Source organism: Fukomys damarensis, unplaced genomic scaffold (genome assembly GCF_012274545.1).
Source record: "Fukomys damarensis isolate Sample0158 unplaced genomic scaffold, DMR_v1.0_HiC HiC_scaffold_36, whole genome shotgun sequence".
Lineage (NCBI taxonomy): Eukaryota > Metazoa > Chordata > Mammalia > Rodentia > Bathyergidae > Fukomys > Fukomys damarensis.
In genome coordinates this window covers 11831012-11848474 of record NW_022900948.1, presented here as the reverse complement: position 1 = coordinate 11848474, position 17463 = coordinate 11831012, and the positions used below count along the sequence as shown (strand labels likewise).

The 17463-nt window shown below is 43.5% G+C and overlaps 1 protein-coding gene across 1 annotated transcript in view; it reads left to right on the top strand.

Annotated features, from left to right (window-relative positions):
- Positions 1-8302, top strand: part of Dcaf12 (DDB1 and CUL4 associated factor 12) — a 38300-nt gene extending 29998 nt beyond the window's left edge. The window contains exons 7-9 of the mRNA XM_010619214.3: positions 2519-2681; positions 5828-6006; positions 6519-8302. Of these exons, the coding sequence (XP_010617516.1) occupies positions 2519-2681; positions 5828-6006; positions 6519-6677 (501 nt within the window). The 3' untranslated portion in view covers positions 6678-8302. The remainder of the gene's footprint in view (positions 1-2518; positions 2682-5827; positions 6007-6518) is intronic.
- Positions 8303-17463: the final 9161 nt, after the last annotated feature.

The window sequence follows — 17463 nt, the reverse complement described above, 5'->3', positions numbered from 1 at the left end:
TTTTTGTTTGTTTTTTTGGACCGGGGATAGAACTCGGGTCCTTGCACTTGCGAGGCAGGCGGTGGAACCATTGAGCCAAACCCCAGCCCTGTTTATAGATTATTGAATGCTTAGTATGTTTTAAAGGCAGGCAAACATAAATGTTAGGTACTACTGGTGACTGAAGATAAACCATGTGTGATAATGAGATAAGTTACAAGTATTACAAATAGCTTTTTCATAGAGTTAAGCCTGCATATGAATCATTTGCCCTTCTACTTCTCATTTGCTACTTCTCAAGGCTTTTTCTCAAGAGGAAGCAGGACTAGATATGGAGAGGCATACTTATAATGACAGCGTTACCCAGTTTAAGGTGCTCGCATCTTGGTTTCTAGGTTCTTCTCATCTGGAAAAAGATAAACAAAATTGGTGAAAAGGCTTATTTGAAATAGTAAAAGTGAGGGGTAAGGGAGGAAACAGGCTCTGCAGAGTGAACTTGGGCCAAATAAGGAGAAAAGTATACTCTGAAAAACACAGGGTGGGCTACCATGAGGAAAGCCATGGTAGCGAGCTTTTCATAGCATCTGTGTCTTTTTATGCCATCCACACCTCACAGGAACCCCAAGAGAATGTGAGAGGCAGTGCTAGGTAGATTCTAGGATCCTGCCAAACCTGACTTCCCAGCCAGTCTAAGCCACTCCCTATTTCCTATCTCAATAGCAAGAGTCTGAGGCAGGAGTGATGAAAGCCATCCTGGGCTGGTATAGAGTTCGAGGCCAACCTGGATTAGTGGTATGAGACCTTATCTCAAAAAAAAAAAAAAATTGTTAGAAATGAGCCCCCAGACTCAAATTGTCGGTGCTGGAAAGTGCACTTTGAAAGCAAGCAAGAGAACACAACAAGGCAAAGTTTAGTTTTCTTCTGCAGAAGGGCGCAAGAGGCAAGTAGGCACACTGAGCAAGCAAAGAAATGGGAGTTTTTAAGCCCTCACGCACAGGAAGCAGCTATCCTTTACATTCATTGGCTGAATTCAAAGGTTTACAATCACTGGGTGTGGTGGTGCACGCCTGTAATTCCAGCATTCGGGAGGCTGAGGCAGGAGGATCTCTGAGTTTGAGAACAGCCTGGGTTACATAGTGAGTTCGAGATCAGTCTCAACTACATAGTGAGACCCTGTCTCCAAAAAACCAAAAACAAAAACAAAGGTTTACAATCTATCACGGTTGGCTAGTTTAAGCAGCAAGCAGTGATTGCTTCTCGGCCTTTTTTGGCTAAGATCAAGTGTAAGCAGCAAGCAGTGCAAGGGAAGGATCCAAAGGGTTGCTGGGGGTAAGGAAAAGTGGAGGGAAGAGAGTGTGGGGGAGAGAAGGTCCTTGGCTGTTGATAAGCTATCTTGGTCTGTAGTTATGTTTCAGAATTTAAACTGAGCAGGCATTTCCATAATTTCAGTGTGTTTGGGAGGGGCTGCCTAGGGTGGGGGTGCTCCTGACAGGGCCACAGTTTCTCACAAGAGAAAGCAGGGCTCTGGGAATTACTGACTCCCTTTATGTCATGGCATCTCTAAACTCTGACCTTGGATGGTGTCTCATGTGCAGTAGGCACTCACTGAGAATTTGCCAAGTGACAAGGATCCAGGTTTGCGGCTGATTCGGGTCATCTGGATTACAGTTTCCATTCAGCTGGGGAGTTGGTCTGAGGGTAGCCAGAGATCAGCCTCTTTGTATGAAGAACAGTGAGAAGGGCATTGTCTCTTCCTGAAGACTAAACGGGGTAGAACCTTGGCGTTTAGTACCCTATGGTTATTCCTGGAAACAACCAGCAGGTCTTTACCTTTCCTGGCACTTCTCATTATTTAATTCCAGTTTACCTTTTTCCTTAAGCAAAGGTTATTTCATTTTTTTAAAATTAGTTAATGTATAGGGCCGGGGATTTAGCTCAGTGGTTCAGTGGCCTGCCTTGCAAGCTCAAGGACCCGAGTTCAATCCCTGGTACCAAAAAAAAAAAAAAATTAGTTAATTTATGCTGGGAATTTAGCTCAGTGGTTCTGCCTCCTGCCTTGCAAGTGCAGGGACCTGAGTTTGATCCCAGGTACCAAAAAAAACAAAAATTAGTTGATTTATTTATTTAGCTGTATTAGGGATTGAACCTAGAGCCTTTGCACTAAGCCACACTCACAGCCTGTTCTTTTTTTTTTTGGTTCCAGGGATCAAACTCAGATCCTTCCGCGTGCAAGGCAGGTGCCAGAACCACTAAACTAAATCCCCAGCCCCAGCCTGTTCCTTTATTTTGAGACAAAATTGCTAAATTGCTGAGTTGCCCAGGCTAGGCTTGCACTTTTAATCCTCCCGCCTCAGCCTCCTGGAGTGCTGGGATTACAAACAAGTGTCACACCTAGCAGATTATTTCCTTATCGGGTCGCTGTTTTCTCTGACCTTATGTAGCTGTATATGAGTGAAACTCAGAGGTGGGAATTGAAGCAAAAAGCCTCTGGCTTGTACACTCTGGTGATACCATGGCTACATCTCTCCTCTCTTTTCAGCTCCTCTCCACCAAACTTCCCTATTGGCGGGAGAATGTGTGTCTGGCCTATGGTAGTGAATGGTCAGTGTATGCAGTGGGCTCCCAAGCTCATGTCTCCTTCTTGGATCCACGGCAGCCATCAAACAGTGTCAAGTCTGTATGCTCTAGGGAACGAGGCAGTGGTAAGTCCTGGTATGTCTTTTGTGACTAGCAGATACATTACCAGTAGATGACCTTCAGTTCCTATGGTGCTTTGCTTTTTTTTTTTTGAAACAGGATCTCACTATGTAGTTGAGACTGACCTGGAACTCACTATGTAGCCCAGACTGGTCTGGAACTCACAGTGATCCTCCTGCCTCAGCCTCCCAAGTGCTGGGATTACAGGCATGCACCACCATGCCCGGCTCCTATGGTGCTTTCTAAAGAAATATAGTGATGGATATGTAACATGGAAGTATTTGTCGTGTTTTTGTTTGTTTGTTTGTTTGTTTTTTAGGAGATTTTTAAAAATTTTTTGTTTTATTTATGCAAGTATTTGTCAATCAGAGATGAGCTTAAATATCTGTATATGGCAGCAGAGTTTCAGATACCACAGGAACATTTGCTGAAAACCAACAGTCAAGACATTACTGGCTTCTATGTTTTTTTTTTTCTTTTCTTTTTTTCAGAGAGCTCTACTTTCTGTCCTATGGTAATTTTTTACTAGGGCCCTGCCTGAATTAAAATTCTATTTATATGAGAGAATGGCATGGTGGATTGAGGAATTTACAAAGGGGCATGAGGGTATTTTGGGGTGTTTATTATCTTGATTGTGGTCGTGGTGTCATGGATGTAACATGTTACCATGCTGTCAGATTCAGGCTGGAGGTATAGCTCAGGGTAGAGCGCTTTCCTAGCACATACAAGCACCTAGTTCAATCCCCAGGACTGAAAAAACAACCCTCAAATTTGTTTGTTTTTTTTAGAATGCTGTGTATTTAACTCAGGATCTTCACACTAAGCTACATCCTCAGCTCCTCTTTATTTTCTGTGACAGAGTCTCACTAAGTTGTCCAGAGTGGGCTCAAGTTTTGAGTTCCTCTTGTCTCAGCCTCTCAGAGTGCTGGGATTATAAGTGTGCATCTCCATATCTAGCTCCACATTGTATACTTAAATATGTTTAGTGTTTTATATGACATTTGTACTTCAATAAAACAAGAAAACACTGAGTTTAGTTCTGAGTACTGGGTGAGCTTAAACCTACAATCTTGTTTTGTTTGGTACCAGGGATCGAACTCAGGACCTTGCACTTGCAGGTCAGGTGGCGGACCCATTGAGCGAGCTAAATTGCCAGCAAACCTACAATCTTGTATAGCATATTCTAAGAGCATCCTGTTCTTTACTGGAGAACTATAAACATCCTGTAGGCATGTTTATAGTATACTTGAAGGTTTCAAAATACCTTTTTCTAAACTGGGCATGGTGACATATGCCTTAATCCCAGAATTTGGGAAGCTGAGGCAGGAGGATTACTGTTGAGTTCCAAGGCCAGCCTGAACTACATAGTGAGACCCTATCTCAAAAACAACAACAAAAACCACAGAATACCTTTTTCTGACATCTCATTTCATCCTACCCTGAGAATCCCTTGGGAAGAACATAGTAAAAGACCCAGCTACTAAAGAGCTGAGGCAGGAGAGTCACTTGATCCCAGGAATTCAAGGCTACCTTGGGCAACATTGTAAGACCCCATCTTAGCCAACCTGTAATCACAGCACTCAAGAGGCTGAAGCAGGAGGATTGCCATGAGTTTGAGGACAACCTGGGCTACATAAACAGTGAATTCAAGGCCAACCTGAACTATATAGCAAGACACTGTCTCAGCAGCACACCCCTCAAACTAAAAACAAAGAATGAATGAAAAAGAAAGAAAAGAACAGAACAGAACAAAGCTCTAGTAGCTCATGTCTATAATCTCAGCTACCTGGGAGACTAAGCAGGAGGACTACAAGTTTCAGGCCAGCCTGGAGCGCTTATCTCAGAATAAAAAGAGCAGAGTATATAGATCTTCCTGCTTGAGCCTTCTGAGTGCTGGATTACAGGTGTGTGTGCCACTGTGCCTAGTCATCGCACAGCTTGTTGAGGGAACAGCCAGGGATTGGAATCTAGATCATCCAGTTTAATGAAGTATTTTCTTATCTTACTTTTTTTTGCTTCTCCTTTCCCCTTCTCCCCTCCCCCCTCTGCTTCTCTTCTTTCTCCCCTTCCCCTTCCCCCCACCCTCCCTTTTTGATATACTACTGGGAATTCAACCCAGGCCACACTGAACTATGTGCCCAGCCCTTTTTTTGCTTTGTTTTGTTTTTGCTTTTGAGACCAGTCAGCCCTCAATCTTGGAATCCTCCTGCCTCAGCCTGCCAAGTAGCTGGGATTACAAACATGCACCACCATAGTACCTATTTATTTTTTTAGACAGGGTCTCACTATGTAGTCTAGGCTGGTCTTGAACTATGTAGTTTAGGCTGACTTCACACTTGCAGAGATCCTCCCGCCTCAGCTGCCATATCCAGTTCTTTTTTTTTTATCCAGTTCTTATTTTAAATTATATTAAGACACTCACATTTTAGAACAGAAAACAGTGAGTAATAATGAAAGCAATAGGAGAAGGAATCAATAAACTTGGCTGGAATGATGTATATAATGAAAAGTTTTAAGAGATTTTGGTCCCTGTTAGAGTAGCTTTATACCTAATAAGGAAATACTGGTTCCACAAATGTTTTTAAGCTCCTTGTGTGTTTCAGGAGCTGTTCATTTAGTTGGTGCAGCAGATGTATTTTGCTAATATCCCAGAGTAAGTAGTAACACGTTCTGTATTCACCCTGAGTGAGTGAGGGTATTCTGTTCATGGAGTGCTTAAGTGCTAAGCTTTTTTGCCACAATCATAACACACTTAATACTAGTTAAAGACGTGTAGTACCCTGCTAATGGTTTTAGGTGAAATATGTGGAAGTCCTTATTGATGTAATGATTTGTAAATGTCCAGATTATCCTGAGTTGCAGTCTAGGTTGGTAGCATGTAATGGAGCTTACAGTTATGGCAGATAGCTCCACAGTGACTTAAGGGAGGCAAGAAAGTTCTAGACACACACATGCTCTTTGGCTGGGAGCATCTTTGGTATCATAGGAATCTAGTTCAGTGAAAGGCTATCTGAGGGTTCCTGTTAGCAAACATGAGCTGTCCTTAACCACTGGAATAGCACTGTCTATTGATAATGTTGGTGAAACTCAGTTTAGCAGACTTGCTAGCCTGTGCTCTCTTCCCTCATTGCTTTTCACTTTTCTTTCTCAGGGATCCGGTCAGTGAGCTTCTATGAGCACATCATCACTGTGGGCACAGGGCAGGGCTCCCTGCTCTTCTATGACATCCGAGCTCAGAGATTTCTGGAAGAGAGGCTGTCGTCTTGTTACGGGTCTAAGCCCAGGCTAGCAGGGGAAAATCTGAAACTAACCACTGGCAAAGGATGGCTGGTGAGTAGTCCCTTGCTTGAGATAGTTGCTGGGCAGTAACAGAAAGATGTCCTCCCTCTAATACCCACTCCTGCCCCACTGACATATCACCCTCAGTTTTTCACTATTAAGAAGCCCTCCATGGTTCCAAGAAAGGCACTTTCTCCTACTTTGCTGTTGCATCTGCATATTGTCTATTAGAAAACAGAGGCCCAGTAAATTATACTGGATTCCTTCCAGTGGTAATATAGTAAGAAGGATAAGGAATTTCCAGCCACGGGTGCCAGTGAATTATACAGTTTGGTTCTAACCATTTTAAGAATTCCTCCGCTTTGTGTAGCAATCCCTCAACCTGCTCATTTCTATTTTAGTGTTTATTTGGAAAAGTGAGGCCCTGTTTCTTTGAGAACCAATTTCCTTTCATCAGGTTATAGGTATAGGACTCTCTTAAGGAGACCAGAAAGCATTCCTGTCCCTTTCCACTTTCCTACCCCACAGTCTAGAGATCTAACACTTTTTTTCTCTTCCCATAGAATCACGATGACACCTGGAGGAATTACTTTTCAGACATTGATTTCTTCCCCAATGCTGTTTACACCCACTGCTACGACTCGTCTGGAACGAAGCTCTTTGTGGCAGGAGGTCCCCTCCCTTCAGGGCTCCATGGGAACTATGCTGGGCTCTGGAGTTAATGGCAACTAACTTTCTCCTAAAATGCAGATTTACACTAACATCTACCCTCAGTTTCCTTGTTTCTTCCTTTGATTTGTTTTCCCGATTGTGTGAGGCTTTTCTGTTTTAGTGGGAACACCCAAGTTTGCTGGTGGTTTAGGCACCTAATAGGAAGAAGCTTTGTACAGAAATGCAGAGGGTGTTTTTTATTGTTGTTTCCTTTGTCTTTTCCCATCTGGTATTTGGGGGTTTTATTATCATTTTTTTTTCTTTCTAACTTCTCAACCAAACTTTATTGCAAATCCTGTTTGTATTTTTTCTTAAGTGACACATGCTCTTCCCTCTTTGGCTTCATAAGGCCGAAATGACATGGTCATTCTCACCCTTACTTCACTCCTGAGAGGTAGGCTCCTTTATAATTATGTGGTAGCTGTCAGACTTTCTGTGAAAGCCTGGGAGCTGTGTGTGTGCGCCCGTGTGCATGTGAACTTGTGTGCCTATAGGTATTGTGTCACTAAAATTACCTGGAGTGAGGATTACTTGTAATTAAAATATTTATAAAAGAAACAACTTTACTCAGAGTCCAACTTTGGGACTGGTCTGTATCTTGTTTTCTAAAGCCTAACAACATAATAGAAAGTAAAACTAGAAAAAAAGTTACTACTAGGAATATCCTTAGAGTTAGATTTCAGAGTGCCTGGGGCTTTCTGTGCCAGGACTCCAAAGTGATCTACCCCCACCTACCTTCACACCTGTGTGCCCCCCAAGTGAGTACACTTAGGTGTGTGTCACTTTTGCTTGGCAACCTCCCAACTACTTAGCCAGTGGCCACTTTCTGAAAACATTAAGTGCAGCTCTGGAGGCTGTAGAAAGATTTGGTAAAGTGAATCTACATCCCAGTCTCCTCCTCCTACCCTCAAATAAGACCTGACCTGGCATTTCAGAGGTCTGAGGCTGTGGAGGTCGTAAGTCTGTTAAGATTCCTATGCATAGTCCTCTTGGCTTTGAGAAGAAATTTCTCTACCATTCTTCCAGTCTCCCTAGTGGGTTTTAAAGCTATCTTCTAAATTGGGTTCAGTCCAGGAGGGTGGGGTTATCTGTGTAATGAGTGCTTCATGTGTGGAGTATTTGTTTTCTCAGTGCCGTGGGGCCTAGGGCTGGAGTCACCTCCTGCTCTGTTGGCTCAGCCCTGGTATGGTGATAAAGTGGCCTGTAGCCAGCATCACTGTGCATGTAACAGCATTGATGTGATTAGTAACATGTTTGTACCTCCCTTCACTTGTCTGTTTAGTCTGAGGTTTTTAAACTTGCAGGTAACTAACTGATACCCAGTTGTTCCTGCTTTTTATACATCTTAGTGAAGAAAATAACTGCTCCTACCCACAGATTCTTCCTCTGAGGAAATACATTGCTTCTTTGTCAACATCCCATCCTGGGGAATGGAAACATCATATATTTATTCCTGTACCCCAGTGGCTCTCACAGTTATCCCCTTCTCTGGGTGTAAGAGGGGATATTGGAAAAAAGAGCACTGTCTTCATAACGTGGGGAGGGCAAACAAGTGTGTCCTAATTTGGTACACAGCATACACTGATTCTGAAATTCTTCTAACTTAGAGAAATAGGTGCTATAAACAAGGAATTAAGCAAAATGCTGGATGCTGGAAATCTTTTGTCTTAATTTTTTTTCTATTAAACTACAGGCTGTAGATTTCTTAGTTCTCACAGAACTTCTATCATTTTAAACTGACTTGTATATTTTAAAAAAAAATTCTTAAGTAGGATGTTTTGTACTGTTACCAGACCCTCTTCTATGATGGGTAATGCGTTTGATCATTTGAAATTTTGTTTTTAAAAATGTAGCAATTGAATTTTTGCCATGGAAAAAATAAATATTACTGCAGTACAGAGTAGTTTGAGTGAGTCTCTGTAGTCAAAAGGCTGCCTGGGAATTGGTTGGAAGGTGCGTTAGGACTACGTGGGACAACACAAGTGTTTCCGTGAAGTCACAAGTGGGGATACAGGTGCTAAGGCCTGCTTGCTCCTGGTCCCCAGCTCTGGCCCAATCTCAATAGCTCTGGGGTCCACTGGAGCATGACTATGCCCAGGGAAAACTATGCCCTGAAGAAACACTGGCTGAGCATGGGGAGGGCAGGTACTTGTCCCTGCTCTGTTTGTTTTTTTGTTTTTGTTTTGTTTTTTGAGACTATCTCACTATGTAGTTTGTGTGGCTTTGAACTCACTGTGTAGCCCAGGCTGGCTTGAACTCACAGTAGCCCTCCAGTTTCGTGATCCTAGGTGCTGGGATTACAGGTGTGCACTGCCATACCTGGCTCTCTGACTATGGATTTGAGCAAGTAGCACTGGTTGATAGATCTTTTTTTTTTTTTAACAGTGCTGGGATTAGAGATTACAGGTGTGTGCCACTGCACCCATCATATAGGTCCTTTCTGTGTCAGTGGGTAGTGTCAGTGTCCTGGGAAGAGGATGCTATTTTTACAGTTGGAACTCCACTATACTTTCTAAAGAGTAGAAATGTAGGGCTGGAGATTTGGCTCAATGGTTCTGCCGCCTGCCTCACAAGCACAGGGGCCTGAGTTCGATCCCTGGTACCAAAAAAAAAAAAAGTGGATATGGAGATCATGCTAAGCAACATTCTTCCTAGAGCCTCTTTGGAGCTGTACCTGAGAGTGGTCGACTGCTGTCATACACAGCCATCTCTGGAACACCCACCGGCCTGGACCACTGAGCCTGTCCCTTTTCCTCTCTTTGCCAGGGCAAGCTGGCTACTGATGCTCTTCACATCTGCCTTAGAAACTGATAAAGTCAGACCCTAACTCACATGGGCACTTCTGTGATCAAAGGCTGCAAGATAGGAAGGGGAGTGGAGGAGTTTAAGCAATTTGAGAAGGCTTCCTAGGAAAGTTATATTTGGACAGGGACTGGAACAAGGTTTTTCTGTAAGGAGTTTAATAGATCCTAAAGAGTATTGGTGCTTACACAAAATGATCCATTGTTTTTGGGAAATGCAGATTGAAACAAACATCACTTTACATTTTGCTAGTTACTTTGGGACTCACGTTCCCTGGAACATGCTCAAAGAAAGGCGATTTAGGGGAGGTGGGATGGACCTGCCTGGGCATGTAGCCTGTATGAAATCTTGACCTTGCTCTTATTTTCCAGCAAAATAAGTATCACAGAAGGGCTTTGTGGACTTTATGGTATCCCCTCCCTCCCAGCTGTCCCTTTTCGCAGGCTGTGAAAGAACCTCCTTGTATTCTCAGAATACATACTCATTCCTCATTCCAAATAGTCTGTCTACTGGGTCCTCCCATCATTTTTTGCGGGAGGGTACCAGGGATCAAACTCGGGTCCTTTGCGCTTGCAAGGCAGGCGGTGGAACCACTAGCTAAATCCCCAGCCCTCTCCCATCATTGTTTGGGTCCTTTTGCAGAAGGCTTTGGTACTGAATTGAATTCCTAGCCATTTAAGCCTCATTAATATCCTGGTTCCCTTGTCCTGGTCTTTGGCCCTTAATCTCAATTCCTCCAAATCATGTAGAAATTACAAATGTGAGAAAATCCGGGCCTGGTTGTGCATCCCTGTAGTTCCAGAATTTGGGAGGCTGAGGCAGAAAGATTGCTGTGAGTTGTAGGCCAGCCTGGACTACATACAGAATGAGACCCAGAAACAAAAAACAAAAACAAATGTGAGAAACAGAAAAACTACCACCAGAGACAAAGGTGTGCACTAAACTCAAGATGAAGCTTTTTATCTCTTTTATGATTCACCTCTCCAAGACAGGTGTGAGCTGTCCTCTGAAACTCCCCCTGGGTTGGGCCTCACATCTGAATACTCTTGATTACTGTGTAATTGCTGAAGTCAGAAATTTTAAAGGGTAATAATACTCATTAACTGAGCTCATAGTAACATGTTTACTGCGCTTCTTGTTAACTGCACTCAGAGATGTAATTAGCAATCCCTAGTGATACAGACAGGAAGAAAACAAATGATCAACTACTGTCTTAAAGGATTAAAAAGTCCCAGCCGGGCACAGTGGTGCAGGCCTGTAAACCCAGCACTTGGGAGGCCAAGGCAGGATCCTGGGCAACTTACCCTGACTTGTCACTAAATAATTAAACACACACATACACACACAGCAAAACTATCACTTGTAGCTTTTTTTTTTTTTAAAAAAAACTAGTAATAGCCTGGGCAAATGACTGTGGAGAAAATGAAGAGGTATCTTTATTCTCCAGGTGTTATGGTTTCGATCTCATGTTCCCCAAAAACTCCTGTGTAAAGGCTTGGTCCCTAGCTCGTGGAGACAATGGATGGAACCTTTTAGGAAGTGCAGCTTGGAAGGAGGAGATTAAGTCACTGAAGGCAGGCACTTCAAGGGGATATTGGGACCCTCTCTGCTTTACAGCTGCCGTGATGTGTGCGGGGTTCCCCCACCATGATGTTCTGCTTTGCCATAGGCCTGCCTGAAGGCGATAAAGCTGGCTGACTACTAAAACCTTTGAAACTATCAGCCACAATAAAATTTTCCTCCTTTATTTGTTTCTAGTATTTTGTCACAGTGATGGAAAGTTGAATAACACACCAAAATGAAGGCATTTGTCAACAGCTGAGAAGATCATTGAGCTGGGTATTTTGGTGTGAAGTATAGAAGTTTGGGCCCTACCATGTATTATTTACTTGAGAAACAGCTCTCATTTTTACACCAGCCCCTCTTTTTTTTTGTACCAGGGATTGAACTTGGGTCTTTGAGCTTTCGAGGCAGGTGGCCGAACCACTGAGCTAAATCCCCAGTCCCTACACCAGCCCCTCTTGTTTCCCTAGGCTGTTTATTATGCTGAGAATACAAAATTATCACAATTACCATGCTTTGGATTAGTCTGGTTTAGAATGGGTAGAATGTTTAAAGGTAAGCAGAGATTGGGAATGTAGCTCAGTGGTAAAGCATGTGCCTGACATGCCAGAAGCCATGGGTTAATTTCCTAGCACCACAAAAAATTGAGTATGGTGATACATGCCTGTCATTCCAGCACTGGGAGGATGAGGTAGAAGAATTACAACTTTGAACCCAGGCTTAGCAACTTAGTGACTTAGCAAGGCCCTATCTCAAAATTTACAAAATAAGGCTGGAGGTCCGAGGATTTAGTTCATTGGTGCTGCCTGCCTCACAAGCACAAGGTCCTGAGTTTGATCCCTGGTACCAAAAACAACAACAATAAAAAAGGCTGAAGGTGTTAGTGTGAAGGTTTGGCTTCAATCTCAAGTGTGTAAACAATAGTAAACTGCCAGACATAGCGGTACACACCTGTTATCCCAGCACTTGGGAGGCTGAGAGAGGAGAATCACCATGAGTTCAAGACCAGCCTGGGCTATATAGTGAGTTCAAGGCCAGACTAGACTACATATCAATCAGTCAATCAATCAGTCAATCAGTAGGGCTGCAATATAGCTCAATGCAAAGGCCTGGGTTCAATCCCTAGTACAAAACAAAAAAATCCAGGCCTAATGGCACACATCTGTAGCAATCTCGTTAGCTACTTGAGAACTAAGGAGGATGGCAAATTCTGAGGCAAGCTAGGCAATTTAGCAAAATGTTGCAGAAAATAAAAAGTGCTGCCGGGTATGGTGGCGCACGCCTGTAATCCCAGCACTCAGGAGGCTGAGGCAGGAGGATCACTGTGAGTTTGAGACCAGCCTGGGCTACATAGCGAGTTCCGGGTCAGTCTCAACTACATAGACCCTGTCTCAAAAAAACAAGCAAACAAACAAAGAAAGAAAATGAAGAAGATAAAAGGTGTCGCGAGCCGCGACGTCGGGGTCCTGCCAGCAGGCCCCAAACCTGAGAGGATTCACCGAGAGTAAACACACTGAGTCATGCTCAGATTCAAACAGATTTCTTCTTTATTCTTCTTTTACTTCTACTTCTAATACTACTTCTACTACTACTACTACTACTACTACTCTCTGCCAGACGGCTCTCACACTTATATCAGGCAATAATATGAAGGTAAAAACAGCTTCAAGGATGAAAAACAATCTCAAGGATAACTGTACAAGGCCACAATTATGGCTTCACAGAGTACACATGATTTACAAGAAACAGGTGCTTTTTCTGGAAAGCGAAACTCAGCTCTACAAAATAGTTATTGTAAATAATGCCATAAGATGGCAGCCGATCACGGCCAATCAGAACTTACAACATAGCAACTCCTTCGCTCAGGGAACTGCAATGCAAGCAGCCAGCTGTCTTGCAGTCAGTCTCCCACAAAAGGGGCTGAGAGTAGAGTTCAGTGATTGAGTGCTTGTGTAGCACAGCATGGGCAATTTCCAGTCCTACCTCATCCCCTAAAAAAAGTTGGGCTGAGATGAGGTAGAGCAAATGTCTAGGTCAGTGGTGGCGAACTTATGGCATGCATGCCACAGTGGCCACACACAGCTCTCTGTCCGCATTTGAGCCAAGTTGCCCCAGCATCACCCTCACAGCCAAGCATCAGATAATAGTGCACATAGGGGCCATGTCCATGCTCAAAGAGTAGCCGTGCCAGGTGATGATGTCATAAGCTGCAACTCATTAGCTCCGAGTCCTCCAAGCCTTCACACAGCTGGTCAGTATTCATGTTTAATTGCAGCATTGGCGCTTTGAAATAAATAAGTGGGTTTTAGGTTGCAATTTGGGTGCTCATCACTAAAGGGTTCGCTATCATTGGTCTAAAATGTGCAAGGTCCCAGTACTGCAAACAAAACAGCATCAATATGGTGATAATTGCTGAAGCTGGTGAGTGGCATATGGGGCTCATCATACTCATCATCACCTCTAATTTTATAATGTTAGAAATTTTCCATTAAAAAAGTTCTTGGGCCAGGGATTTGGCTCAGTGGTTCTGCTGCCTGCCTCGCAAGAGTAAGGACCTGAGTTCAATTATTGGTATCAAAAATAAATAAATAAAAAATAAATTAAAAAAAATAAAAAAGTTCTTTCCTGGGCTGGGGATTTAGTCAGTGGTGCCACGGCCCGCCTCACAAGTGCAAGGTACTGAGTTTGACCCTGGCACCAAAAAAAAAAAAAAAAACTTTCCTTTATTGGGGGTGGGTGGGTACTGAGGTTTGACCCAGGGCCTTTTGCACTGAACTATATCTGGCTTTAAAGAGTTTTTTTTCTTAACATATACAACCAGATGTGGTGGCGCTTATCTATAATCCCAGTATTTGTGAGCCTGAGGTAGAAGGATTGCTATGAGTTCGAAGCTAGCTTGGGTAACATAGTTCAAGAGCAGCCTGAACTACATAGACACCCTTTCTCAAAACAACAACAAAAAAGCCAGGTGTGGTGGTGCATGCCTGTAATCCCAGCACTCCTGAGGCTGAGGCAGGAGGATCACTGTGAGTTCAAGACCAGCCTGGGCTACGTAGTTCCAGGTCAGACTCAACTACATAGTGAGACCCTGTCTCAAAACAACAACAACAACAACAAACAAGTCCCAACTAGAAACAAAATATGCTCTCTCAATTAACTTCTGTCAAAATCTAGATTGTCAGCTTTTCTAGTATGTCTTCCATTTCACATGTCCTCTCAGGAAGCTCTGCCTTCCAGGGATTTTATAAGCACAGGCAGACAGGGTTGTCTGGAGAGCCTTCTTATGAGGCTGACAGATGTATCGTATACACAGTAGGGGGAGCCAGAGCTTAGTTTCCAAACTCTTGAGATACACAGCTCTTCTCTTCTGTATAAATTGCACATAGGTTGTGAAAAAAAGATATGCATAAGACATTTATTTGTTTTGTTTTGTTTTTTGAGACAGGGTCTCACTATGTGGTTGAGACTGACCTGGAACTCACTCTGTAGCCCAGGCTGGTCTCAAACTCACAGCGATCCTCCTACCTCAGCCTCCCGAGTGCTGGGATTACAGGTGTGCACTACCAGGCCTGGCTAAAACATATTTTTTTAATGGGGGGGGTGGGAAGTGATGCAATGTCAGTCTTTAAAGGCATTTTGTTTTGCTTTAATAGCATTTTCATAACAGTAACCCTTGAACCACACTTCCCTACTCACTTATATGTGGATTTGGTTTACATACACATATAAATATGCACACAACTTCTCAGAAATGTGTGTGTATTTGTTAAAGTCAGATGGGAACTAGGTGTGGTACGAAGGCCTGTAATCCTGAGTTACAGTCTGAGTCAGAGTGTCCCCGAGGCTGAAGTAAGGAATTTAACGCATCCCTTTAACAGAAGTACTGAGGTTTGATGACTCCTGTCATGGAAAAGTAATTTTCAGGACATGTCAGGAAAAGAGGTACAAGAAGAATTAGAGAGACAGGACACACTAAAGGATGGGGTTCAGGTGCTCAGAGAAACAAGACACATTTAGAGGCTGTTTTTGTTTTGTTTTGTTTTCTGGTACCAGGGATCAAACTCAGAGATCAAATCTTGCTTTCAAGGCAGGCACAGTGCCACTGAGCTAAATCCCCAGCCCAAAAGGTTATTTTTAATATGAGTGATCTTGGATGTGTATTCTCACCATCTACCAGGTTACAGTGCAAGCTATTTATAATGGGTTCAAGACCAGCTTGAACAATATAGCAAGACCCAGTATGAAAGAAAAACAGAGCCAGGCATAGCAGTGCATACCTATAATCCCAGCACTCCAGAGGCTGAGGCAGGAGTATCGCTGTGAGTTTGAGGCAAGCCAGAACTACACAACAAGACTGTGTCTCAAACAAATTAACAAACAACCCAAAACACAAAACAATAAAGTCAGATGGGGACTAGGGGTATAGTGAGTGGTAGAACACTTGTCTAGCATGTGAGAGGCTGAGGGTTCAATCCCTAAAACCCCACCACCACCACCAAAAAAAAGAAAATAAAGCAAGATAGATCTTACTGTGGAAGGAATGGGAGGTCATCATTGCCTCTCCAGTTAATAGATAGTTCTTGTTTTTTCTTCAGTACCAGGGATCAAACTCAGGGGACCTTGTGCTTGCCAGCTAGGCACAGCACCACTGAACTACATCTCAGGCCCTAATAGAGTTGTGTTGGAGGAGTAAGGTAGGTAAATCCCTGGCCCAATATAGAGGCACAGTTTATAACAGCCAAAACTTGGAAACAGCCCAATTGCCCATCAACTGGAGACTGAATAAAGACGTGGTTTTAGGGTTGGGGATCTGGCTCAGTGGTTCCGCTGCCTGCCTTGCAACTGCAAGGGCCCGAGTTTGATTCCTGGTACAAAAAAAAAAAAAAAAAAAAAGGGTCTCAAGCACATGTTGGTTTTTTTTTTTTTTTTTTTGGTACTGGGGATCGAACCTGGGTCCTTGCGCTTGCAAGGAAGGCCACCGAACTGCTGAGCTAAATCCCTGGCCCCAACATGTGGCTTTTTAAAAAATATATAAAATGGAGTGCTACTTAGCCATAAAGAATGAGAAACGGCCGGGCGTGGTGGTGCACACCTGTAATCCCAGCACTTGGGAGGCTGAGGCAGGAGGATCGCTGTGAGTTCGAGAACATCCTACACTACATAGTGAGTTCCAGGGCAGTCTCAACTACATAGTGAGACCCTGTCTCAAAAAACAAAAAAAAACGAAAAAAAAGAATGAGCAACGAATGAGCTTTTCTATACTGGTTGTATTTATATTAAACTCCTAGTATTAAAAAAAAAAGAATGAGAAACTATGGACATTTATAGCTAAAGGGATGAACAATGAGGCCTACTCTTAAGTGAAATAAATAGGACACACGTGTGTAAATACCGAATAGCTTCTCTTGTGTGAGAAACTGAAAGTGTAAATAACGATCAAAATGTATAATAACTAGCCCTGTGTTTTTAGGGAGGTCACTGAATCTCTCTGGGCCAATTGTTAACTTTTTTGATAAGGGATCTGAAGGTGCTCTGTAAACACAGCACAACTGTAAGACATTCTTGGGACTCCCAATAACCTGAGTCATCTGTTGAGATTTTCGCAGGTTGATGTTATGATTCTGGAGCAGCTAGGAGCAGAGGAATGGTCTGAGGATTAAAAAAATAAAAAGCTAACACAGCTGTCTAAAATCTGGCCAGACCTTTACTGAAGACTCAACCAGGAGCCTCTTTACTCTTCCTTATTGGTCCCTACCCTGTATAACCACATTTACGGAAGAAGCCAGCCAGGTTGCCCACACTGCAGGAAAAGCTATTGGTAGCCTTTTCTCAGGACTTAGGGGACCAGAGCAGAAAGCTGGGCTCCTAGGAATGTTGCTGGGAAGCAGCTTTGCAGAACACCGGAAACTCTGTGAGGAGCTCCACTGACAACGTGAGTGAGGCCTCAAGTAATAGGCATTGGGATTGGAGGAGACGCCCTTGAAGACAGGAGTGGCCACTGATGACCAGGGCAAGGGGATGGCTGGAGCACTGGTTTTGCCTGCACGTAATCTGTGTTTGGAAGTAGGTGCTGATTGTGTTTTCCCTCAGGTGTCTCCTCTCCAGGTCTTCTGTACTTCTGTAGCTGACTGTGGCTACAGCTGAGGACAATGTTTTCAGCAGTAGCTGTTCCTTAGCAGTGCATGCCCAGGCCTGCAAGAACTGGTTTAACCTGCTTCTCAGAGTCTCGATTCCCCAGACTCCTTGGCTTCAAGGAGGTTGAAGGGATGAGGGGTGGAGAATTTTGGACACAGCCAAAGAGATCTAACAGGTCCAGGAGGTGCTGGAGAGGTGACTATACTCTGAGGAAGGAGGAGGCACCCCAGGTTTCCCCGAACCCCCCATCTCACAGCTCCCAATTCTGCCTCTTGTTGCTCTTCCCTGCTTGCTGTT